At 57.3% G+C, this 25544-nt stretch overlaps 3 protein-coding genes across 6 annotated transcripts in view; 2 read left to right on the top strand and 1 right to left on the bottom strand.

Annotated features, from left to right (window-relative positions):
- Positions 1–7364: 7364 nt before the first annotated feature.
- On the top strand, positions 7365–12275 carry NMRAL1 (NmrA like redox sensor 1). The gene is given in 7 exon segments (XM_068206550.1): positions 7365–7586; positions 7797–7862; positions 8077–8231; positions 8233–8319; positions 9053–9302; positions 9769–9959; positions 10814–12275. Coding segments are annotated over 6 exon segments (894 nt in total). The 5' UTR covers positions 7365–7586; positions 7797–7822; the 3' UTR covers positions 10985–12275.
- Positions 11911–21908, bottom strand: DNAJA3 (DnaJ heat shock protein family (Hsp40) member A3). 2 transcript variants are annotated; one of them, XM_068206547.1, is made up of 12 exons: positions 21731–21908; positions 21482–21615; positions 20984–21067; positions 20212–20424; positions 19356–19508; positions 18418–18565; positions 17663–17727; positions 16669–16797; positions 16164–16279; positions 15772–15869; positions 13646–13762; positions 11911–12962 (listed from the first exon to the last, which is right to left on the bottom strand). In XM_068206547.1, the coding sequence occupies exons 1-11, from the start codon at positions 21891–21893 to the stop codon at positions 13659–13661; spliced, it is 1407 nt and encodes a 468-aa protein (XP_068062648.1). In that variant the 5' UTR covers positions 21894–21908; the 3' UTR covers positions 11911–12962; positions 13646–13658. The 2 variants fall into 2 exon arrangements, with proteins under 2 accessions (XP_068062648.1, XP_068062649.1); XM_068206548.1 differs by lacking the exon at positions 13646–13762.
- A 602-nt stretch (positions 21909–22510) lies between these two features.
- The window catches only part of LOC137483471 (mitochondrial import inner membrane translocase subunit TIM16-like), a 37852-nt gene continuing 34818 nt past the window's right edge, over positions 22511–25544 (top strand). The window contains exon 1 of one of the 3 annotated variants that reach the window (XM_068206552.1): positions 22511–22541. Coding sequence is in view for 2 of the 3 variants with exons in the window: in XM_068206551.1 (XP_068062652.1) it covers positions 22992–23051 (60 nt within the window). In the remaining variant the exon portion in view is untranslated. Of the gene's footprint in view, positions 22542–22896; positions 23052–25544 lie in introns of those variants that run through there. The other 2 variants (XM_068206551.1, XM_068206554.1) reach the window with 2 other exon arrangements.

A 25544-nucleotide genomic window follows, 5' to 3' on the forward strand; every position in this document is an offset into this window, starting at 1 on the left:
GGTAACACTCCTTTCTTTGGTCAAACCTCTTCTAGGGAGAAAGCACAGATGGAGCTGGACCAGGAAAAGCTGGCAGAGTTTCTGGTCCATGGTGCAAGGCCAAGGTGCTTGGAACTTCTGTTCATCCTCCCTCCCAGGGAGTTTGCTGGGGTTTGTTTCTCCCACCAGAAGCACAAGACTGCAGGAGGGACCTGACAGTGTCCCCAGGGCTGGGTCCCTCACAGACCTGGATCTCCCACAGAGCCAAGTGGCACGTCCCACAGAGTGGGTAAGTGACAGAAGGTGCTGGGTGACAAAGCACCAGCCCAGCCCCACCTGCCCAGGTGGTTCCTGACAAGCCCTTGCAGGGCTGGGAGGGGCTGTTGGAGCAGGGTCTGAGCCCACTGCCTTTCCCTTCAGGATGGAAGCCTGGGCTGAGCCCCTGGTGCCAGTGGTGCCCCGAGCAGTGGTGGTGATCCCCCAGCAAAGCCCTTTTCTCCATACTGGGAGCAGCAGCAGCTCTTCCTCATCACTCCCCAGGCAGTGGCCTGGTCAGTGAAGACACCATCAATTAAAGGAGCTCAGTGAGCAATTCACAGTGAAATGTTCACCCTTTGATGTGTTCTTGTCTCTAACTGGCCCGGGAAGTTCAATTAGGCCTTTGCAGTCCCCATGTCTGTCTCTGATCTCTTCTGCACAGCCAGAATGAAAGGGGGCTTTGCTGCAGGTGTTCCCTGCAGTCCTGCCTCTGAAACGGGGCCCTTTGGTGGGGGAAACCTGCTCCAACAACCAGAAAGTGTTTGATGCTGTCCTCTGGTGCTCCTTCAAAAACCAGCAGCGTGGGCCAGCTCGTGCAGAGGCACCTCAGCAGGAGAATAAAGCAGCAGAAGGAATAATGCAGGGAGGGGCTGAGATATTTTCTGGTTCCAGTAGCTTCAGGTGCAGCTCTAGGAGCACAGGGGGCTGCTGGAGGCTGTGTCCTGAGGGCTGCAGGGAGTCACCAGCTCTCACAGGAGCTGTCTGAAGGGTAAGGACCAGCCAAAGCCAAGCTCCAGAGCCCTTGCAGACACCCAGGTGTGTCCGGGATGGCATCCAGGGCTGCTGGCCATGAGCCCTGCCCGAGGTGTCCATCCTGCACATCCCGGGTGTGCAGCTTTGCCTGGCCAGGATCCAGCAGGGACAATGTCCCACTGGCAGCCAGAGGAGCAGGGATACAGGTTTGTGTCTGCCCTGCCTTGCCTGTGTCCCCAGGGAAACTGGGATAAGGGGCTGGAGGGTGGGAGGCTGCCCAGCCAAACTGGTCAGTGGCACCTGCAAGCCCCAGGGAGGGAAATGGGCATTTTCTTGGCAAGAATTTGGCATTAACACCTTTTTTTTTTTTTTTTTTTACTTAGTGCAGTCCAAAGGTCCAGTCCAGGAGAAAATCCTTTCCTCTAAGGATGTTTAGACAACACTGATGTACTCTTCCAGCAGCTCCAATCCAGCTGGAACCAGCATCCCTACATCCCACCTGAGTGTCCCTGCCCAAAACCACCAGTGCTGGGAGCTACAAGGACTGTGCTGGCAGGTCCCCACCACGTGCACAGCCAACCCTCTCCCAAGCAGCTGCTGTGGTTTCACTGTGTCCAGCCTGTTCCAGGATTCCTGACACCCACCCCAGAGAACACAGGTCTGGATGTAGCTGCTCCTGCTCGTCTCTGCCTCTGATTATGTACGTGCAGTGTCACCCTGGCAGTCCAACACGACCAGAGCAGCGTCCAGGGAATCCAGAATGAAGGGGCAGTCCTGAGGTGGCCACAGCAGGAAGATGTCTGCAGACAACAGGCATTTACTGCCTCCCTGACCTTCCTCCTGCCCCACACAGATCCATCACCCTGTGCCTCAGGAATCTGCCGAGCACCTGGGACCAAGCCAGGCCAGGAGCTGTCCCAGCAGCACCAGGACTGCATCAGGTGATGCCCAGCAGTAGGAAATCTGTGTTTGTCCCCCTGCAGAGGCTCGTGGGTGGACGTTGTGGGGGAAGGGGTGGTTGGCACCTCGGGTGGGACTTCCCAGCTCCCAGCAGAGCCCTGGGGACCCGACCTGCTGCCGGGGCTGGGGGTAGGCTGAGAGTGCTGAGGTTAGACAGGCACCAAAGGGCTGGGCAAGAGCTCCTGGATGACTGCAGGCACCCACAGATGGAAAACATCCGAAATTCGACTGATCTACCGTATTTAGATAGGGTTAAAAGCTTTTTATACGAGCTAAAAATTGCATGGTCACACAGCACCTGCAGGAGGTGGGAGGCGCCCACTCCAGCTCAGCTCCATGCCCCAGGCACGCAGAAACCTCACCTGGCCCTCTCCTTGTCCGTGTGCCACCAGCGTGGGCTCTCTCCGCGCAGCCAGCCCCCCGGGCTCTGTGCTTTGGGGTGAGGGCCCCGGGAGCTCTCCTTGTCCGTGTGCCACCAGCGTGGGCTCTCTCCGCTTTGGGGTGAGGGCCCCGGGAGCTCTCCTTGTCCGTGTGCCACCAGCGTGGGCTCTCTCCGCGCAGCCAGCCCCCCGGGCTCTGCGCTTTGGGGTGAGGGCCCCGGGAGCTCTCCTTGTCCGTGTGCCACCAGCGTGGGCTCTCTCCGCTTTGGGGTGAGGGCCCCGGGAGCTCTCCTTGTCCGTGTGCCACCAGCGTGGGCTCTCTCCGCGCAGCCAGCCCCCCGGGCTCTCCGCTTTGGGGTGAGGGCCCCGGGAGCTCTCCTTGTCCGTGTGCCACAGCGTGGGCTCTCTCCGCTTTGGGGTGAGGGCCCCGGGAGCTCAGCCCGGCCCCGCCGCAGCCCGGCTCCCTGCCCGGCGTGCGCGGCTCCTCCCGCGGCTCTCGGGCTCCTTCGCCCGCTCACCTTCGGCGCTTTTCAGTTTTTTCTCCTGCCACGTGTCCTCCCTGAGCTAATCCCACCTCGGAGGGCAGCGAGCTGCCTGGAAATGGAAACATTTCCCAGGCCAACAGCTCCAGCTGCTCCCCCGAGCCGAGCGAATCCCGAAGCCAGGATGGAGGCTGCCACCTTTTGGCAGAATCGAAGAGACTTCACATCGTTAATTTCTGCTAATTAAACGATGCCATGAAACACCTTCTGCATTATTTCTCAATTATGAGGCTTGCAGACTGGCAAGTAACTCAGTTATCTAAGTTTACATATGACTTATATTTTTTGGTCTGGATTTAATGCCAGCAAAATTGATTGCCAAATGTATTTTATGTCAAATTTAATCTCTTCCAGGTTTGAGTTTTGGTTTTTTGTTTCCCTGAACCCCAACCCCAATAACAGGGCCCAGACACAGCAGGGGTTAAATACAAGGTGAGGGGGCCATGAAGGGCCCCTGGGCTGGATGCCAGCAGTGCCAATCCTAAATCTCACCAGAAAAAAAGGAAGAATCGATCTATGGGTGATTCCAAACCGCTGAAAATGAAGCTAATTTTGGAGAGGAGTGCCTTGCAGGGCACTGCTGCACCTCAGAAGCTGCAGAATGAAGGCTGATGCATTTCCTCAGCTGGCCGTGCCCTGAGGATGCTTTACCACAGCTGTGCAAACAGCTGATTGAAAAGCAGATCCTCCCAGCAAAGAGCTTCTGCCCTTCCCACCCATGGGATCTCAGGATATCAGCAGGAAAACTGGGCAGAAGCTGCTGCCAGCCGGTCTCTGTGCCACCCACAGGGCTGCAGGGATGCTGACAGATGTGGTACCCAGCCAGTCTTTCTGGGCTTGCAGAGCACCCCAAAGAGCAGCTGCAAGTTCTCCAGAAAGAAATTTTTGTGCAACATGAACATCCCGAGTGGGAGGTGTCCCCTGGCTCCCAACGGTGCCTGTCTGGCTTTGGATAACTCTTCCATGTGGTGGCCAAACCCTGAGGGAGGGTGATACCGCAGGGGGTGACAGCAGCCAGCCTGTGCTCCAGCAGGTCCTGTCCCCAGCAGTCCCATATTTATGGCTACACAGAGCCCACAAGGGCCTAAATAACAGCAGGATTTAGTCTGATGCCCCGAGGCAGCCCAGGGTGCCCGAGCTCTGGGTGCGGGGCTGAGCTCCAGCCCCCCAACCTGCTCCTGGGACACTCCAGGGCCCTGCCCCACTCTTTGGTGCAGTTTTGCACCGTGCCACAGGTGAGTGTGTCACTAATCTCTTCCTTTTCTGCTGGTGGTACATCTTGGCGTTTATTTTGGATGGTTTGGAAGTTAATTCGTTCAGCAGAGGACATTAAGGGGAGGAAAGCTGCTGCACAAGGCTTTGGGCAGGCAGGACAGCCTGGCTGTGGCTGCATTCGTGCCCTGGCAGGCGGAGCAGGCAAGGGGACAGGATTTGTGACATGTGCCAGGTTCCCTGTGGGGTGCCGCGCTCGTCTCCATCACTCCGGGCTCCACCCCCTCCTGCCAGCCTGATGGCCGGGCCGTGCCGTGCCGTGCCAGGGACCTCTGCCCATCAGCTCCCGGCCCTGCCGCCTTGGCCCATTTCACGTGGCCATCACAGCACGAGCTCTGCAGCACCTTGTCCCCACGAGGGAGAGCCAAGTGACACCTCCCCTTCTCCCCTTCTCCCCTTCTCCCCACACCCCTCCAAAGCCCCTCCATGCCCCTACCTCGGCCTCGTGCCACCTTCCCCAGGTCGCTGTGTCAGCAGGGCGGTGGCGAGGGCATCCTCGTGGCCCGGGAGGGTGCAGCCCCTCCGTGTCCCGCTCAGCTCCTTATCCCCAGGGCTTTGCTTCCTCCTCCACGGATGCTCAAGGTGAAGGCAGAAGCCACCCTTCCCGCTGGTGTCCCCTGATGGGAGCTGGGGCGGGGCGATGCTCGGGCAGCACCTGGGCAAGGTGGGCCCGGCTTCCCCGGCCGTTTCCAGCCCGGTGGCTTTTGTCTCTTTCCGTTCTCTCCGCGCCCCTCCCTGCCCTGGGTCTCGCAGATCTTCCTTCCTGTCAGCGCAGGGCTGGTGCCTATGCAAATCGGGCTGAGGGATCCGCCGAAACCCAGCGGCGTCCGGGGCTGCCCCAGCTCCGTGCGCGGACCCTTCCCCCGCTGCGGCCGCTTTGTCCCGAAAGCCGCGAACCCGCCCCAACAACATCCACACTACTGCGAATTCACTCGGAGCAAAACCGTGCCCTCGCCCCGGCCTGGGGGAGCCGAGGGGTTTTACTGCACAGCCCCGCACTGGCCAGCAGCGCTGGGAATATCCCGTGGGAGAGGCTGGACTTGCAGCAGCTCTGCCCTTCGCTGGGTTGTGCAAAGAAATACTTCCATGAGTAAATTAAAGTTGTGTTTTGAAAAAGTGGGGTAAAGGGTAGGAATAGCGTCCCTTTCCTCCAAAGCCGTTCTCCTGCCCTTGCCAAATGCTTCCTGGAATTAGGATTTGTCTCCAAAGAGCTGGATCCCATCCTGCCAAGGAGCCAGAGCGACCAGAGCAGCAGGACCGGCGAGCTCTCCCCTCCCCAGCTCCACACACGCAGGTGGGCTCGGTGATTATTTCCATTTTTCTTCGACAAAACCCTCCATTTGTAAATCCTATAAAAATTTCACTGGCATTCAGGCAAATGGTGGCTAGTGGAGCTCTCGTGGTGGCGAGCTGGTGGGGGTCAGGGTGGGCTCGTGGCCACTGAACTTTGTTTGGGGAGGAGAGGTGGGGGCAAGCAGGAATTGGGACCTCCAGCCACCACTTTGGGCTCGCTCTCTGCCCACTCCAGGCTGTGCCCAGTTAGGGTTAAAACTTTTTCTCTGGCGAGTTTGAGGTCTGTTGGTAATTTCCCCGTCTGGAGGGGGGTTTCAAGAGGAGCTGGCAGCTGGTAATTCCCAGCAGCCAACCTGTAGCTAAAATCCCTCACATCCAAAATGACTGTGCAGAAACCCCAGTCAGAGCTGTACCTCCTGCTTTCACAATTCATCATTGATCTGAATTAACACATCTGAAATATTTCTTTGCCACTGTGAATTACACATCCCTCACGTGTTTTCTGGGTCATTTACCAGATTCAACCCCAAAATTCTCCATGTATTTCTTTACTAAACCCAACCTACGGAGTTCCCGGCAGGGTGGGTTTGCCCGCAGCCCCTCTGGAGCTGGCAGGAGAGGTGAGAAAAGGTCCAGGGTGACTCTGTTTGTTGACTCGTGCGGTTGTTTGGCAGGAGAGTGCTCGGGGACAGCTCCTCAGCTCAGACCTGCCCAGAGTCACCTGCCTGGGGACAACGAACCTGGGGATAACAACGATCCCAGCTCCAGAGGGAGCAGCAGGACGAGCCTGGGAAACAGCCCGGCTTCCGCACCAAGGAAATGTGGAAAGACGTTACTAGTCTGGGATGCTCGGGGGGTCCCCGGGGAGGAAGGGACACAACCCCCAGCCACCTCTCAGAGGGTGACACGGTGACTTTTGGGTTTTAAGTGGGTTTCCTGAGCAAGGAGCAGGTGGCTGGGCCAAGGGATGGGATTGGGGATGCAATTGGGGATGGGATGGCACTGGGGGTGGGATTGGGGAAAGGACTGGGAAGGGGATGGGATTGGAGGTGGGATTGGGGAGGGAATGGGATTGCGGGTGGGATGGGATTGGGGATGGGAGTGGGAAGGGATTGGGGATGGGATTGGGGAAGGGATTTGGGATGGGATGGGATTGGGGATGGGATTGGGGGTGGGATTTGGGATGGGATGGGAGAGGATGGGATTGGGGTGGGATTGTGGATGGGATGGGAGTGGGATGGGATTGGGAGTGGGATGGGATTGGGGATGGGATGGGATTGGGGATGGGATTGGGGGTGGGATTTGGGATGGGATGGGAGAGGATGGGATTGGGGTGGGATTGTGGATGGGATGGGAGTGGGATGGGATTGGGAGTGGGATGGGATTGGGGATGGGATGGGATTGGGGATGGGATTGGGGATGGGATTGGGAGTGGGATGGGATTGGGGATGGGATTGGGGATGGGATTGGGAGTGGGATAGGATTGGGGATGGGATTGGGATTGGGGATGGGATTGGGGATGGAATGGGATTGGGGAAGGGATTGGGGATTGGGGATGGGATTGGGGGTGGGATTTGGGATGGGATTGGATTGGGGATGTGATTGGGGATTGGGGATGGGATTTGGGATGGGATGGGATTTGGGATGTGATTGGGGATTGGGGATGGGATTTGGGATGGGATGGGATTGGGGATGGGATAGGATGGGATTGGGAGTGGGATGGGATTGGGGATGGAATGGGATTGGGGATGGGATTGGGGATGGGATTGGGAGTGGGATAGGATTGGGGGTGGGATTGGGGATGGGTTTGGGGATGGAATGGGATTGGAGATGGGATTGGGGAAGGGATTGGGGATGGGATGGGATTGGGGATGCGATTGGCAATGGGAGCGGAGCCTCACGCCGGCGGTGGGCGGGGCCCGGCACTGGTGGGCGGGGCCTAGCGGGGATGGACAGCTGAGCCCCGCCCGGACGGGCGCGGCCGAACGCAGTCGGCTGAAGCCGAACACAATCGGGTCGGGCCGAACGCGCGAACGCACGCAGCTCCAGCTCGGCCGTCAAGAGCCGAACCGAGCCGAACGCAGCCGGGCGGAGCCGATTGGAGCCGAACGCAGCCGGGCGGAGCCGATTGGAGCCGAGCAGAGCCGAGGTGAGGAGCCGTGTGAGGGAGGAGGCTCCCGGTGCCCCGGGACTCGCGATGGCCCCGCAGCCGCCCCGCTCCCTCCCCGCCCGCTGCCCCCCGGGACCCGCGTTGCCCCCGCAGCCGCCCCGCTCCCTGCCCCCCTCCCTCCCTCCCTCCCGGGACCGGTGCGGGGGCTGAGCCGCGGCCGTGCGACCTCGCTGCTTCTCGCCCTGTCAGAGCCCCGGGGCCGCCCGCGCTGCTGCATGGCCGGGAAGAAGCTGATCGTGGTGTTCGGGGCCACCGGTGAGTGCTCGGGGAGAGACCTGCGCTGTGCCCGGGGGCCGGCGGGGAGGGCGAGGGGCGGAGGCGTCGGTGATGGCCGGGAGGGTGAGGAGGGTGAGCAGTGCGGGCAGCGAGCGCGGCCCGGTGCTTGTGGCAGTCGGGCCGCGCCGTCCCGCGGCCCCAGCGCATCCCGGAGCCCCGGGGACGCGGGGCCCTGAGCGGCTGCTCCTGCCAGGGGCCCAGGGGGGCGGCGTGGCCCGGGCGCTGCTGGACGATGGCACCTTCAAGGTGCGCGCGGTGACGCGGAGCCCCAGGAAGAAGGAGGCGGAGGAGCTGAGGCGCAGGGGAGCCGAGGTGGTGAAGGCAGATCAGGACGATGAGGCATCGCTGGAGGGAGCGGGCCTTGGCGGGTGCCTACGGAGCCTTTATTGTCACCAACTTCTGGGAACACTGCAGCAAGGAGAAGGAAATCGAGCAGGTACCTGTCCTGACATTAACTGGGACCACGTGCGGAATGATCTGGCAGGGTGGATCATGAGTAGCATCAAAGTGGGGACTGCTCTTGGAGCGTCCGTGGAAGCCCTGATAGTTTGAGTGGCCAGTCCAGAAGACACCAAGGCCTCACAAACACCAGGTCCCAGTTCTTGCAAAACCAGGACTTGTTCTCTGTTCCGTCGCAGTTGCGTGGCTCCAGGGTCTGGTGCCTTCAGGGAGTTGATAAATTTGTTACAGAGAGCACTTCCCAGGAGCTGGAGTAGCAGGAGTGGGAACACTTGGCTCCTCAGAGCCTTCCCGGAGCAGAGCTGGGACAGTCGCTGCCTGCAGACCTGTAGCTCTCTGTGCTTGCAGCTTTGGGGCCAAAATCTTGCAGTATCAGAGATCCTAAGGGTGGTGTTCATGCCAGGACAGATACTGCAAGGTGGCAGAGTTGCCACACCTGGATAGCAACAAACAAAAGATATGTTGGCCAGGCGGATTCTTTACGCTGGTGCTTGCGTGTTTGGTGGAGCAGCGAGCTCCAAAGCTGGAGGGTTTGTGGTCTTTCTGAAGTAGGACCGGGTAAGGAGAGAATTCAGCTCCACCTGGACAGCTCACTGTGCTCCTAGCTGAGGGCTGGTGGGAGTTGGATCCTCCCCAGAGGGAAGGGGGGGTGTGGGGATGATGGGGATGTCCCATTCCCCTCTTCATGGCTGGTTTCTCCCTTGGCCCAGGGACAGCGTCTCGCTGACCTGTCCAAGCGCCAGGGTCTGCGCCACGTCGTGTTCAGCGGCCTGGAGAACGTGCACCAGCTGACAGGGGGCCGGCTGGAGGTGCTGCACTTTGATGGCAAAGGCGTGGTGGAGGAGTACTTCCAGAAAATTGGGGTTCCCACCACCATCATCCGGCTGCCGTTCTACTTTGAGAACTTCCTCTCCATCTTCAAGCCGCAGAAGGCCCCGCAGGGAGACACCTTTGTCCTGGGTAAGAGGAGCTCTTGCTCTGTGGGTCACTGTCACAGGACTGTCCTCATCTGCTCCCACTGTGCCGGTGGAGAGACTGCCAGGGCTGTGGGCTGGTAGGGTGACGAGGCCTCTACCAGCTTGACCACAGCAAGCTGCATTATGGTCTTCAGACCTGTTTGGTGGCCTGCAGGAAATCACCAGGATCCTGGGCCTGTTTGTGGTGCTGAGGGCTGTTCTGCAGATCCCAGAGCAGCTCTGGACACCCCAAGTGCCTGCATTTGGGATGGTGGAGGTCGTGGGGCTGCAGACGACTCACGGTGCTGCTCTGGTCTCAAGGCCTCAGCTCAGCCCTGCTCTCCTGCCTTGCCATGCTGATGAGTGCTCTCATCCCTCCCTCACCTCGTGTCCAGAGACAGAGCTGAAAACTCTGCTGTACCTCCTCAGAGCTGGGCTGCACTGCAGCTGGGATCAATCTCTCCATACAGAGCTGCCCATGGGGGACACCCCCATGGATGGGATGGCTGTGGAGGACCTTGGGCCCGTTGTACTTTGCCTGCTGAAGTCCCCAGGGGAGTACATCGGCCAAGTGATAGGACTGAGCACGGGCAAGCTCACCGAGGCAGAGTACGCTGCCATCCTCTCCCAGCAGATGGGCAAGACTGTGACAGCCAGCAAGGTAGGAAGTGTCACTTGGTGTAGGTGATGTTCCTGAGGGACTCACAGCTCGTTTTGGTACAGCCCAGCACCGACATTGCCGTGTTGGTATTGTCACTGAGCTGATGCCTGTGGAGCACACAGATGTGCCTGGGCAGGTCTGTGCCTGTTTCTGAGGGATAGCTGAGCTGAGAGGTCTCCAACAGAGACAGGGATGGGCACCTACACAACAGATTTCTGCTGTGTGCCCTTCCCTTCAGCAGGGCTTCCCCCAGGGCTTTGCTGTGTCACCATTACAACAGATCTGGCCTCTGTGCTGTGTCACTGTTAACAACACCCCTGACCACTCCCTGCCCCTTCATGACTTATTTTTAATCTTTGTTTGCATTTCAGTTGTGCCTCAGGCAGCCAATACAATGGTTGAGGGATATGGTGGTTCCCTGAGAACAAAGTGCATTTCATTAGAAACAAACCTCTTCTGATGCCCTCCCAGAAGTGCAGTGAACCCTTTGATTCAGGCAGGGAAGGATGTTTTGGGGTGCCAGGTGGCAACCTGAATTGCCTCCTGGACCACCCAGTTTCTATAACCCCTCAGCCATAGCTCTGGTGTGAGGAAGGGCTCCCTCATAGCTGCTCCAGGCCCTGGCCAGCTGTGTGCCAGACCTGGGTGCTGGCCCTAGGCTGGCTGGGCTGTTCCTGCCAGGCAGGGCTGCATCCTTTGCCCAACCCCAGCAGAAGTGCCTTGCAGAGCCCTCTGCACCAGTGGCAATGCTGTGACAGCCTGCTCTACCAGAGCCCTCATAACATCCCCTCAGAGGCTGAGGGGAAGCCCCAGCAGCCTCTGAAATGCTGTTTTTTCCCCAATTCTGTTGGCAGATCTCCCCTGAGGAATACGAGAAGCAGGACTTCCCTGGGGCCAAGGAGATGGCTGCCATGTTCCGTTTCTATGCCCTAAAGCCAGATCGCAACGTGGCCCTGACCATGAAGCTCAACCCCAAGGCCCGCACCTTCCAGCAGTGGGTGGGGGACAACAAGAATGCCTTCTGAGCCTGCCCTCCCTCCTCTCCCTCCCTGGTTTCTGCAGCAGGTAGGGGGACCTGGCCGAGGAGGTGAGGTGCCCCCCTGAGCCATGCTGCCTTCCCAGTAGTGCCCCAGGGAGAGGCTGATCCTGCCCCAGCTGAGGAGAGCTTGGCGCAGTTGCTGGTCCATGTGTGTGCTCCTGCAGCGTGGCTGGGAAGATTTAGGCAGCTAGAACAAGAGGAAGGGCCGGACAGCACAGGCAGAGGGGTGGCAGCACTGCCTTTGCACTCTGTCCTCAGGGATGTGTTGCTTTAGTCATTGTGGGTGTTTTAGGGTGGTGGGGGCTAGTTTTCCCAGGATCACCTCCTTTCCCAGGCAGCTCTAAGCATATGGCAGCAGGTGAAGGTGCCATAGGCTGAAGGTGTGTAACCCAGGGCCCCAAAGGCACTGCCCTTACGGCAGGTATCCATGGCCAGGGCCGCTGCAGGCTCCTAAGCAAACAGAAGACAGGCATTTCTCTATGGATCTGGTTTGGGCACTGCAGGTGAGCCACTGGAGAGAATGGAAGCCTAGTGTCACCCCAGCAAGCAGGGACTGCCGTGCCTTCTTGTGAGTGTAACACGAAAGCTGAGCCTGATTCCTCATCATACAGCTCTGGCCCTGGTCTTTGGGCTCCTGGAGCTAATTTCAGTCACTGTCCCTAGGAGCTGAGATAAAACTCGACTTTTTCTAGACTGTCCAAGGTTCAGTGGAAAAGCCCCTTCCTCCTCATGTGCCTAAAGTCCTGCTCAGATAGGGCAGCTTTGTGTTTAAAGTCAATCCCAGCCCCTAGCAATGCTTGAGCCATCCAACCCTGTCCCCTCCTTGTCGCAGAGACCTTCATTCCTGTTACTAGGGGAGGGAAAGGGGGTGACAGAGCCAGTGGAAGAGTAGACAAGGCGGCAAGGCACAGCACGTGTTAAATATCTTTATGAAGTCCATCTTATTTACATGGGTACAGAATCACTTTACAGAAGTTTAATCAGGAGGCAACGCGTGCTTTATTTCAGCAAATTAAGAAGGGCAAGACTACAGCATGGCCCTGTTAAACTGGTGTTGAACTGATTAGTATGTGGGCTGATGGTACCTGCACAGTATCACAAACACAGCAGGCTACAGTAACCATGGAATACTCACTGCAAGAGCTCAGCTCCATCTGGAAGGAGTGATCCACCTCACTTGCACTCTCACACAAGTAAAACAACGATGCTTTGACCAATCCTTTACGCTACGGGTGTTGCACTAAAGTAATAAAAGATTTTTGTCCCCAACTGGCAAAGGGCTCAGTGATCGACTTGTACCAGTCCAGAAGCGACAGCAGTTGTGTGGTAACTTTAGTTATTTGGGGGATAAACTTGAGGCAAAGTGCAGATTCCATCACTGCTCTGTGCAGGCAATCAGCAGGATAGAGAAAGCCCAGGGCTGTGAGGGAGCCAGGCCAGCTGGGCTCAGACAATGCCCAGCCACAGGGAGATTCCACTTGGAGCTGTGCAGGGCAGCAGGGCTGTCATGAAGACAAGGTTAGACCTTCCTGACCCACCACGTCTCCTGGAGAGAGCACACCTGGCATTCCAAAGGGCACCTGAGTGAGCAGCTGGTGTGCTTGGCCTCCACACAGCATGTTGCTGCTCTCTGCTGGACTATTTGTTTCACATTTCCTCTGGTTTGGATTCTAAATAATACTTTGGCTTTTACCAAATAAGCTTCCAGCAGCAGTAAGGTTGTGGAGCAGCCTCCAGAGAGCCACACTTCTGCTAAGCTGGTGTTTTCCTTCACTGCCAGTTCCTAGGACAGTGGGTGGGGTTTGGTTGGTGCCTCTGTGGTCCATGGCCTCTCCAGCTGGGATTCTTGCTGTGCTGCTGACTGACATCCTGTGTTCTTCAGAGCCTGGCTGCCAGAAAGATTCACCCCCAACTGCACAGATGACCTGCTGCTGCTGGCTCCTAGTTCCCAGTAGAACGCTTTCCTGCAGTTGAAGTGAGAGGAAGGTTACAATTTCCTGGCTGAATCAGCACACAGCCCACTCTGGGAGCACCTCCCCTCCTGACCTGCTGTCACACTGTCAGCCCTACAGCACAGCCAGCTTTGAAGGCTACAAAGATGCAAAGCTGAGCCCCTGGAATCCCAGACTCTCTGTCTGCCGTAGATGATTCCAAGTCTTGGTGCTCCCTCATAACAGGTCAGCACCAACTGAAGCACCTGAGTTACACTGCAGTGATGCATGGTGGGGTTTGCTGTGCTCTGTGCCAAAGGCTGGCTCCTCCCTGGTGCTGTAAGCCCATGGCAGGGGTGAATCCAGCCCAAGTGTGCCAGCACCAGTGGTTCTGCAGCCCAGGATTTGTGTGGCAGAGCCCGTTCCCAGTGGGACCAGCTCAGCGCTTGGAACTGAACACAGCTCCAGCTGCAGAGCCCCAGGGGAAGCCAGACACCTCCCCAAGGATGCACCCAGCATCTGTGCTGCTCTCTGCTGCAGCTACAATGCACTTTAATCCCTGGCTTGTTGCTCCAGGTCCCAGGGGACAGCTAGGGCTGTGCACACCCAGCTGGAAGGCCTGAGGCTAAGTGAGAAGCTGTGCTATTGTGCTTCCACCTCCCAAGAAGTGCTCAGTGTGGGGGAAAGACGACAGTGAAACACAAGAGGCCTCCTACCTCAGATGGGGTGTCAGGAGGTAAACATTTTCTTAAGTTTGGAAAGGAATCCCTCCTTGTTCTCCTGAGCCTCAGGCCTATCCCCGCCTGCGTCAGCGCTAGCCGTGGCCCTGCCACCTGGACACAAACAGCAAAGGGCTGCAGTCAGAGACATTCCCACCAGGACCAGAGGGGTGTTTTAGACAGGGAATGGCCAAGAGAAAGCAGCCAAGAGAAAGGTTGTGCTGCTCCCTCACGCCCAGGGCTGCAGCTCGCAGCGAGCCACAGGCTGGACCCCTTGCAGTGGAAGCACTGGAGCATGTGGATCCCACAAGTGGAAAAGCCAACCGTGAGCTCATCAGGTGCTGAGCTGTTCCCTTCCCCTCTCCCCAGCCCTCCAACTGGCAAGGGAATTCTTGTGCTGCACAATTGAGTCAGGGACCCCACAGGCTTTGAAACAAGTACTTGGAACTGAGAGTCTGCCACTAAAAACAAGTGGTGAACTCAATCACAGCCAGCCACGATTTTACAGGGTTAAAAAAATCTATACTGGTGGCCCCCGAAACAAGTTCTTCCTGTTTCAAGGTTGTGTCCTTGCAAAGCAGTGCAAAACCACACCAGGGGCCTGTTTTGTGTGTCTGCAAGCAATGCTCAGACAGTATCAAGCAGAAAATTAATTTGTGTAAAATGAAAAAGACTACAAGTATTTCAGACTGACTGTCCAGATAAGGAATGTTAAAATTGTCCTGTATCACAGGTCCTGAGAACTTGTTTATCCCTCAGAAGTGGCTATAACGAGAACAAAGGAGACCTCTTTGCTAATCTGTTTTTTTCTACAGCAAAACCATCAACAGCAGGATCCCAAACGCCTCCTCAAGCTTTCTTTGTGCACAGAGAACAAGGAGTCTGGTGCTCCCCAGCCTCCCAGGGCTGAGTGCTGGGCTCGGACTGATGCAATGGGATGAAATCCCGAGGCAGGACACGCCTCCCTCAGCACAGCCTGTCTCTACACTGCAACCTACTGGCGTTTTAACTCACCTTGCTGCTTCATCATGGTAAAAACTGGCAGGTTTGCTTTTTAAAAAATTAGTTTGAGGAGGTTTTTTTCCTCTTTGGCACACAAATGCATTTAAAAAGCTGGAAGGGAAATTCAGTGCTCAGAGCTCTCTGCCCTTCCCCCAAGGCTGACTGTAATATAGGAAAGACTTATTTTCTGTAGGTATAATTACTGTAAAACAGAACACTGGGAAGTATTTGGCAGATCCTGCACTTAAGGCTATATTCCTCACACTTGGGCATGTAGTAGAGCAGATCTAGGATCATTCAGCAGCTCCAAAAGGCTCACACTTTTGTCTAGTCATAAATGCCCTGTTGGGTTTCAAACCAAAACCAAAATCCAACAGGCTTTAAGAAGTTCATTGTTTCAATCAAGCAAAGAAACAACTGCTTTCCAGTAGTGAGAGACAAAGCTCCTTCCTTACTATTTTACCATGTGTTGTGCCTTTAGCTGCTGCCTCTTCCAAGCACCTCAGCCCTGCAACTTAAAACACAATTGCTGAATCTCAATTTTCCATCTGGAGCTGGAGAGCAGCTCCACAAAGCTCCCAGCTGCCTTCACTCCTCCATCGTGCTGGACACTGTCCACTGACCAGAGCTGACACTGTCACCAATGGACACTCCCAGCCCAAGTTTCCCCATACACACAGAGCTCAGCCCCAACAGAAACCCATCAGCATTCCAGAAGCAGCCCTACTGTGCTCAGAAGCACACTGGATTGGGATCACACAGGAAACTGGCCTGAAGCATGTTTGCTTTCCTGCCTCAAGGCAAGTCCTGGCACAGGGGAAGCAGGGAGCAGGAGGCATTCATCAGCACAGCTTGTCTGGACCCTGGAGTACTCCGTGCCTGCTCTGTGTTCACACATGGATTAGCCCAGTAAGTACCGGAATAAAGCTTCCTGGGAAGGGGCTGCCTCCCTGCTGTGTGATAGTGTCAGTATCACACTAGAACTACTTCTGTTAAACCAGGCTGTGCTGCCACAGGCCTGATGGTGACCCTGGCTCACCTTGCTCCCCAGGAGTGCTCAGGGAGCACTGTGCACTCCCACAGCAGCTGCCCAGGGAAGGGGCAGGAGTTCCCCTGCTCACCTGACGCTGTGTTGGTGACCCCGTTCACGGTGCCGTCCACGTCGGCCTCGTCCTCGGCGTAGCTCATCATTAAGGCTCGCTGGCGATCCGTCAGCCTCCTGTGGCACCAGGACACGGGGTCAGGCATGGCCTGGGGTCCCACAGCCTCCCAAACCTCCCCCAGCAGCACCCACGAGGGGCAGGGACTGGAGTACATTGAGTATGAATACACCAGAAATCCACGTGCTCTTGAAACGAGCCATCTGTAAGGAATGATCTCTAAAGAATTCTCAGTGGAAGAGGAGACATAGGACCCACTGCATTTCATCTCATGGAATTTTCACAACTTCTAAACACCATTTTTTGCAAAAAGTTTTAAAGATTTCAGAGGAAGTTGTTTTAGCTCCACTTACTGAGGAACTTTTATCTTTATGTGGATGTAGTGGTCTCCATAGCCATAGCTGTTCACCTTGGGAATGCCTTTCCCACTCATTCGAATTCTCTGGTCTGGCTGAATACCAGGGGGTATCTATAAACACAAAGGTGTCACATTTATTACTCTAATTAAACATTTATATAATAATTACACATCTCTAAAACTTATCTGCTTCTCCAACAAGCTTCACAGTAGGATGGGAGAGCTCTCATATGCGCATGCACTGGGACACCTCCCAAAGCTAAACCAGTAATGATGGAAAAGCTTCTGAAGGAGTAAGTAAAGAACCTGACACAGCCTGTAGCCCTCAGACAGGGCTGGTCCAGCAATTCCTTTCCTTCCCTGTCCATACACAGCAACAGGAAACAAGCTGTGACCAGACAGGTCACAAACTACCCAAGGCTCAGTCCTGAAGGAGTCTGAATCGCAATACTGGCAGACTTTGTGCCCCACTGATTCGTGCCCAGAATACTGGCACTCACCGTGATGTTGATTGTCTCATACAAGCCTTGACACCGGGCTGTGCCTCCCAGCACGGCCTGAGCTATTGAGATCAGGAGATCCGAGTGGATATCGGCTCCGTTTCGTCGGAACACAGAGCTCTTCTGAACCTGCAGGGCAGCAAAGTTCCAAAGAGCAGTGAGCACACCGTGTTCTGGTAAACTGCTCCCAAGGGTCTCAGGAAAAAATATACCATCCCCAAACAGCATGGCTGAGAACTGTGACTTAATATTTGGTGTTCTAGTAACACACAGATATTGAGATAACTGATTTAGGCAAAGGATTGGAAGGATCTCTGCTTCCTGCCTCAGGAACTCCCTCCCCTAATCCTGCTGTTAGTTTATCCATGTCACTACGGTTCTGCAGAGACAGTCACTGCCTTGTCCAGCACCCTGTACAGGGGAAAGCCAAAAGTGAGAAGGAAATGAAGCACCTTTCCAGTGGCCTCACAAACTGGAACAGAATTAAACCCTCCTGCACCATGGAAGAGGTGCTGAAAAAAATTTCTCCTCAACAGGGATGTGTGTGGCAAGATTCTGAGAGGAGAAGAGGCCTAGATACAGCACAGGTGCAAAGCAGCCCTGAAGGTGGAGCTGCAGAAGGACACTTCACCAGGCAGCCTCCTGCAGCACCCCCCTCAGCTCTCCTCAGCTCTGCCACCCCTGCCAGCAGGCAGCTCCCTCACATTTCCAAGTCAAAATTTCAAGGCATGAAGAACCCACTCTGCATTTTGATTCACACTACCCTAAGGGCTGGTCCTGCAACAAGCAGCAATTCTTTGTGAACAGATTCAAAGTTACCCTCCTTGCTACAATGCAGATCTCCTGCTGTCTCAGAAAGTTCACAGGGATCATGTTACCTCAGCTGTTCCGAAGGATCGCTGGCTCTTCCTCCTCTGCTCATTCTGCAGTCCTTTCCAAGGCAGTTGAGAAGGGAACAACCAACTAACATAATAAACCAGCCTGGGATACATACCCTGAATGTAATGAAAATCTCTTTCTTCCCCACAGGCATCCGAACTGTCTGCCCGTCCTCAACACCTGCAATCAGAACAGGAGGGAATGTGACCTTGGCTTATTACCCACGTGTGACATGGACACCTACAACTCTTGCCAATCCCAAGAGCTGGCCATCACAGCCCAAAGGAGGAGGGGTCAGCACATGTTTATACCTTTGAGGTGATCTCTATGCCCCCAACATGTTTGTTACTTCAATATTTACAGAATTCTCTATGCATTCTTCAAATGCATTGGATTAAGGAACACAGCAGCCTCCACAAGCTGCAGGAAAATTACAGGCTGCTCATCCAGGGTCTCAAAGAAGCAAGTCTTAGTCCCACCCCTAAATTCTCCTCTCTGGTGAGGAAGGCAATCAGCACACCCTACTGAGCCAAGCCAAGGCTTTCAGGATTCTCACCCCTCCCCAAGCTTCATCAAGGACAAATGAAAGACCCATGGCAACAAAACCTCTGGAGAGTCACCCTTCACAACCTGCCTAGGAGGACCCAGGCAAGAACCAAAGCTCAGGAAGGGCAGAGCAAACACTTATATCCATGGCCAGGAGGTCCATCTCATCACTAGCCTGTTCCATTGCCAAGCTCTCACCTGCTGTGCTTTAAGGATCGTTTCTCTGCAGCAAAAGGTCTTACACTGCTCCCCCATTTGTACCAACAGAGGCAGTAAATATCTACAGTTCTTTAAGAGAGAGCGGCAGACAGGTACAACACTGACCAGCTGGCACAGGAACCATCACTGTCTTCTTCTGCTTGGTCTGCCCTGTGCCCCGGCACACGACGCAGGGCGTGGTGATGATGGAGCCGCGGCCGGCGCAGCGCCGGCACGTGGAGCGCATCACGAACGGGCCCGTGTTGATCGTCTCCTGGGGAGGAACAAACACACGTTGGAAAATGATGAGTATAGAGATGGGGCTTCTCACACAGCACATCTGAGCTCTGATCACACACACACCCTTGTCAGGACAGAGACACCCCTCAGCAAGGGCTGGAGCAGAAAGTTGGCTCTGAGATCCACTCACCATCGCATTCTGATTTCCACTGAACATCACCACTACTACAAGTGTCAGGTGGTGAGGGCAAGGGAAACACATCACCCTCAAAGTCTAGACTTTAATGTACAAGAAAGAACAAAGCTCCTTACAGTGCTGCAAATGTCTGTGTTCAGATGAATCCAAGGACAATCCATTTACAAGGATTACTGCCAGTGTCCAAGAACACCTTATGGTGACTAAGCCCTGGACTGAACCCCTGAAGCACACAAGGAATCAGATGCATGGAAACCCAAAGCCTGCAGCTCCATCATTACCTGCATCTTATTTTATGATTACCCTTGGGTTTTCACCACCTTCCTCCACCCCGCAAGTCAAAAGATACCCATTTATTGCTCGAGGAATTTCAGAGCTGTTACATTCTATTCATATGGTTTGTGGGATGTGCAGTAGCAGAGGATCCAGCCTGAAGGCTCATGCTTTCAGCTTGGCACAGCACTTTAACACAAAGAAAATCTTCCTAGTGCCTATTAGCATCAAGCTGACATTAACTCAGCTCTGCCCAAGATAGGCTGATGAGTGTGGTGAGAATTTTTCACCATGAAATGAAGTGACTCTCCCCAAGAAGGGAAAGCACAGAACTGGTGTCCTGCTCAGCACTTACCATGCCCGTGCCATTGCAGTAGTGACAGCGTTGAGCTTTGGTGCCAGGTTCGTGTCCTTTGCCATCACAGCGCACACAGGAGTCCTGGATGTTCACCACAATCTCCTTGTTAACACCTTTTGCAGCTTGGGTGAATGTCAGTTCCATGATATACTGCACAGGAAACGTGGATATAGATCCATGACTGAGGTTTGACAGGGTCTTAACGAGACTGAGAAGAGTTTAAGCTAAATACCAAACAATGCTAAGAATAGAAATTCTCAGTAAAGATGACTGATCAAAAGAGGAAATTCTCCTTATATGAAAAATGTATTTTTTAGTAAAACCCCAAACATTTCTGAATACAACACCTGAATCATCAACACTTAAAGGAGCATTTAACTGCAACACGAAGAACAGGACAGATTTTATTATGGGCCTCACTGCAACATGAAGCTAATTAAGTTGCAAAATTAAGCAAATTAAGCAGCAGCCAAACATATTGCTGGAAGGCCTGGTTTATAGTTACAGGTATTTTGTGGGTTTTAGCATTACAGATCAAAGCAGGCAGAGGTAAATCAAGCTGCAGCAGAAACGATGCCTCTCCAGCGATGGAACAGCTCGGCAATACTGGGTGGTGTCAGTAAACACCAGAGAAGTAGCTCAAGCCCAGAAAAAAATATCCTGTCTGGAGGTGTGGGGTGTGTTGCTGCACAGCTTAGCAAAACTATGAGACTCTGCCCATGCCATGGGACACTCACACACTGACATTCCCAGAAATAACTCCTTGCTGAAGCTCCCAGAGCTTGTGACAGAAGCTGGGGAGAGACACTGCTTTGAGTTTCCCATTTCATTCCTAAATAAAGGCACCTCCTACCTCCTGTGGCTGGTCAAAGACTGTCTGAAAATCGCCAAAAGGGGATCCTGAGAACTCCCCAAAGATCTTCCTGAAGAGCTCCTCGGGGTCGATGGAGGGGCCGCTGCTCCAGTACTGCCGCCCCGCGCCAGCCCCGGCCCCGGCCGCGCCGGCCTCGAAGCTCGCCGTGCCGTAGGCATCGTACTGCTTCCTCTTCACCTCGTCACTCAGCACCTGGGGCAAGGAACAGGGCCATCAGGGCACTGCAGGACCCAGGAGAATCCCTGGCTCTGAGCTCAGACCTTCCATCAAGGTCTCGCCCGGCTCTCAGCACCACGGGAGTTAGGGACAAGCTGCTGCTTCCCTGGTGTTTCTTGACTCATCACCAGAAAAATTATGAAATTTTACTGATTTATAAAAAGCAGAAATAACTTACATGAAGTAGCTGATCATTACTATACCAGCTGAAGAGTGATGGAATCAAAAAACAGGGCTGGGGGAGCACAGTGAAAGTCCCTCTGTCTCAAAAACCTGCTGACAGGTTTTTTGTTTGATTATTTAAACTGACAATAATTCCATAGAAGCGATATCCATGCCAGTCACTGCTAAGGAAGGGGAAAACTGAAAAAGCCCACAGCAGCTAAATCAGATACTTGGACCAAGTAATTTCTTGGGACAGAGGTGCCCCAGATTGAAGTGCATCAAAAAACAGCCATGGTTTTGCAGGAAATGTTTCCCCTCATCCACCCTCTAGTCTTTCCTCCTTCTCATCACAACAAAATCCTGCTATTACCTCGTAGGCTTCTGCCAGCTGAGAGAACTTCTCCTTCGCTTTGGGGTCGTCCTTGTTTGTGTCAGGGTGGTATTTCTTTGCCAACTAAAAAACAAAACCCAACCATTAGGGACAGGCCGGAGTTATTTACTTAAGCGTATCTCACGTGCCAGGAAAAACACATCAGGCAGAGCCTAGCCTGGCATTCACTAGATGCATTCCTGGGAACTAAAACCCTTCATTTTTATTTATCAACCCAAAACAAGGAACTACGGGAGCTGCTCCTTATCTTCTCAGCAATCTCAGATCTTTCTGGAAGGAGACAAGCGATGGCAGCACCGGCAGACCATGCTCTGGAAGCGATCCCCAAGGCCATGTGCTGAGCTTTCCCACCGCCTCCTCCCCTTGTCTCTAGCGGCTCCAAACACGGGGATGGATTTGTTCCCTGCCCCAGCGAAGGGGCAGCGCCGGCTCCTCTCGCTGCCCGCGGGGCCCCGGGCCCGGCCGCTCCCGGCGCACCTGGTAATAGGCCTTCTTGATCTCCTTCTGCGTGGCGGTGCGGGGCACCCCCAGCACCTGGTAATAGTCCTCCTTGGCGCGGGCCGCGCTGCTGTGGAAGGCGGCGGCGGCGGCGGCGGCAGCGCGTTTCGTCCCTGCGGGAGAGGAGGGAGAGGGGCCGCCGTGAGGGCCGGGCCGGCTGGAGGAAGGGACACGGCCGGGGGAAAAGACCCGCGCCGCGCCCGCCCGGCCCGCCCGGCCCCCGCTCACCAGCGGCGCAGAGCCCGGCGCGGAGCAGCAGGAGGCGGCGCGGGGCGCGGGCGGGCGGGGCGCGGAGCCCGCGGAGCAGCAGCAGCAGCGGCGGCGGCCGCGCGTTCCCCGCCCCGCGCCCCGCGGCCGCCCCGACCCAGCGCGACGCGCACCCGGCCGCCATCTTGGCCCGCGCGCGGCGCTGCGCCTGCGCACCCCGCGGCGGGGACGGGCCGCGCCGTGCTTGCGCACGCGCGGGGGCGGCGCGGGAGGCGCCCGGAGCGGCCCTGGGTCCCGGGCACTGCCCCCTGCCACAGCCCCGCGCGGCGGGGTGCGAGCCCTGCCCTCTGCTCCGCGCCCTTCCAGGGCTGCTCTTCTCCCCTGGCAGCGGAGATACCTCACAGGAGAGGAATAAAGGCTCTGGAAGCACAGCGGGTGCAGTGCCACGCGCCCACACTCACACGGCACTGCAGCCTGGCGCGGCACCCACAGCGAGGCAGCAGCTTTCCTCTGCACAGGGGGAGGACGATTCGTGCCAAGCGTGTCTCTCTCCCGCCCTCGTCACCGGGGCTGGCGCCTCCGAGCGCTCCTCAGCACAGGCTCGGGCCTGCGGCGCGGGGGAGGCTCCGCCGGGCTCAGCGGCCACAGGGACGTGCCAGCTCCTGCTGCGCACACGCCGCTGTCACAGCCCGGGGGAAAGCGGGGCAGGAGGCCTGGCCTCCTCCGCCGTGGGTGACACCCGGGCTCCAGCCGGGCCCAGAGGGCTCCGTGGGCTCAGATCCAGCGCTCCCTCCTCCTCCTCCTCCCTCCCCGCAGCCGTGAGTACTCGAAGGTCTCTGTTCGCCGCCGGCTGCCGGGCCGCGGAGGAGGCGAGCGCGCTGAGCCCACGGCACTGCAAACCTCCCGCTGGCCCCGTCCTCCTGGCCCAGAGCCCGACGGAACCGCTGCCCTTGTGTGGGAGGAGAGCTGGGTGCCAGCCGGGGGTCACAGCACGGGGTGACCACGAGCCTCTGGGGGAGGCAGGGAAGGGGCCGGGATCCCCGGGACCGCCCGGGTTGGCTCCGACGCCGGGCTTGGAGGCTCTGGCGGGGGCCCGAGGAGCCGGAGCTGGGGGTCTGTGCCCCGCTCACGGTGACAGCGGACCCACGGGCCCCACGTGAGGGGTCCGGCGGGGCTGGCCCAGGGGCGGGGCGCGGGGCGGGGCGCGGGGCGGGAGGAGCGGCGGGGCCGGGCAGGGCCGGGCCGGGCTGGGCACGGCTCGGAGCGGTACAGCCGGAGCACCATGAACCGCTTCAAGGCGTCCAAGTTCCGGCACACCGAGGCCCGGCTGCCCCGCAGGGAGGTGAGCGCTGCGGGATCCGCCAGTACCGGGGGATCGCGGGGGCGGCGGGGCCGGGGCTGCCGGCGGGCAGGGACGGGCACGGGCACGGGGACAGGGCAGGGCCGGCCCCGCCCCGCGGCACCGGCAGGGCGCGGCTCCGGGCCCCGCAGCCGCGGCATCGCCGGTGCGGCGGAACCGCGCCCGGCTCTCCCGGCCGCGGGGCGGGTGCGTCGCCCGGGCGGCCCCTCCTTGGCAGCCGCTGCTGCCCATCCCGGGGTCCGCGGAGGATCCCGGCCCCGGGGCGCTCCGCAGGTGGGGCTGCTGGGGAACCTCAGCCCTCTCCTGGGCCCGTGCAGCCCCCGGCCGGCAGCGGCTGGCATGGGGTACCCGTCCCTTGGTGGCTGCTGTCCTCCTGCCGCTGGGCACGGCTGGCACACGCGGTGCATCCCCGGTTCTTGCTGCCCGCTGCCGTCGGGTATCTCACCCTCTTGGCCTGTGCCAGCCAGGGAACCACGCACCGAGAGCGAAACGCTGGGCCTCGCTCCTGCCAGCCCGCTCTGCCACCCCGCTTCCGCAGGCACGGGGGAAGTGCTGGGCCCCAGGGGTGCTGCTGAGCCCCACCACCCTGGCCACGAGCTGTGGAGCTCGGCACCGCTGGGGCCAGGCAGCTCTGGGAGTCTCGCTGGGCAGCACAGAGCCAGTCATGCCCAGCCCTGGCCTCTGCTCCGTGAATAACCAGCCCCAGTCATGCCAAGCATCACGATCCATCCTGGCACGGTGTTGGCAGTGGGTAGCCCTGCCCTGCTCTTCCCCAAACCACAGAGCTGGGCCGGGGCAATCTCCCAGGTCCCTGTCCCTACAGATTTGGCAGGGCAGGGGCAGAGATGCAGGGGCAGGGCTGGGTGAGTGATATCAGGGAGCGTTACCAGGACACACAGCCCTTTTGGGGGCTCCCCGAGCTGGGTACCCTTCACCCAGCACCTCCTCAGCACCGTGGCTATGAGTGAGGCTGCTGCTGCTCCCAGGCCTTGGGTGTGCACACACTCCTTGTCTGCAACTTCCCAGCCAAGCTGTCCTTGCACCCACCTGTGGCCTGTGCTCACACACCTCTGCAAATCCAGCAAGCACCCAAAACATCCTCTGAGCTTCAGCTGTGGGAGGGGACATGGTGCCCCCATGCCCATGGCGTGCCAGCCTCGGTGTGTCTCAGGTCACTGAAATCTCATTTTGGATGAATGTTTGGCTGGGAATCCCAGGGTTCAGATGGGTCACTGGCAGCGGGGAGTGTGTGTGCCTGGGGGGTGTGGGTGCTGGGACATGGCATCCTGCAGGCAGGGACATCCCATCATTGCTGGTGTTGGTTCTGGTCCTGGTGTTGGTTCTGTGGTGGGGGAGCTCCGAGGGGCAGTGTGCTCTCCCTGTGTGCAGGGAGGGATCTGCTGTGCAAGGCCTTTCCAAAAGGCTTTTCCCATTCAGGCATGAAACGTATCCTTGGAAGTGAGGCCACACACTCCCAGCAGGGCAGCAGGTGGAGAAGGAAGTCTTGTCACCAAGCCCATCTCAGGTGTCACAGCGGGAAGCTCTGTTGTGTCCCCGGCTGAGCACCTGTTTATGGAGGCACAAGCAGACACCCGACCTGGCTGCATCAGGAAGCGCAGTGTAAACATCAGGGATCACATCTGATGCTGCTCTGCAGGCAGCATCTGCAGGGCTCTGCTGGCAGATGGCCCTTGAGAGCTCACAGTTTGTTCTAGGGATGTAGCCAGGATGGTTTCATGTGCTTTCCTGGCCGTGCTGCCACGCTGCAGGAAGGATCACTGCCTTGAGGGCTGCTGCCTGTGTGTGGGGAAACTGTGGGGTCAGGATGGACCAGCTCTGTGAAACCTCACTGCAGGGGTCCTGCTGGCACCCCTGGGTGCTGGGGGCCAGATGTGACTGGTGTCACCCTCGCTGAGGGCGCAGTCCAGGGTGGTGGGATGCAGATAGTGGGGCCCTTGGATTCCAGGGTCCTGCTCATGCTCCTGACCTGTTCCCCATCCCCAGTGCAGCCCCCTGCCCACATGCTGGGTGTGGGGACAGGAACCTGCCTTTGGCAGGAGAGGGGTTAACAGATCTGCACTGAGCTGTGAGGGGAGGAAGTGCTGCAGGAACCACTGCTCCCTGTCAGGCCTCAAACGGAAGTTGTGCAAGGAGAGGAAACCTGGGGCTCGGGGTTGCCTTTCCCTACCCAGGTATCTGCACAGTTTGTGGGGTACCCACTGCTCTGGACACCTGCTGCAGCTCCGGGGGCTGCTGTGGGCACACAGGCCTGGTGCCAGCCATAAAACACCTGCCATTGCCACTGTCAAGGGTTGGACTTGGCCCTGGGAGTGCCAGGGAGGTTGTGGCCCTTGTGGCTGCTTGAGGTGGGGTGTCTGTGTCACCTGGAGTGGGTCTGGCTGATGCAGGGTGTCCCAGGGCCCCACAAGTGCAGTGCTCAGCCCTGGGAAACACTGCAGAGTGGGAGTTTGGTTT

Source organism: Anomalospiza imberbis, chromosome 16, assembly GCF_031753505.1.
Source record: "Anomalospiza imberbis isolate Cuckoo-Finch-1a 21T00152 chromosome 16, ASM3175350v1, whole genome shotgun sequence".
Lineage (NCBI taxonomy): Eukaryota > Metazoa > Chordata > Aves > Passeriformes > Viduidae > Anomalospiza > Anomalospiza imberbis.

Coding starts and splice junctions, on each gene's coding strand:
- DNAJA3 (XM_068206547.1), bottom strand. CDS start 21,893: ATGGCGGCCGGGTGCGCGTCGCGCTGGGTCGGGGCGGCCGCGGGGCGC. Junction 21,616..21,730: donor CGCCGGGCTCTGCGCCGCTG/GTGAGCGGGGGC, acceptor CCTCTCCCGCAG/GGACGAAACGCGCTGCCGCC. Junction 20,425..20,983: donor AGCTGGCAGAAGCCTACGAG/GTAATAGCAGGA, acceptor TCCTTGCCCCAG/GTGCTGAGTGACGAGGTGAA.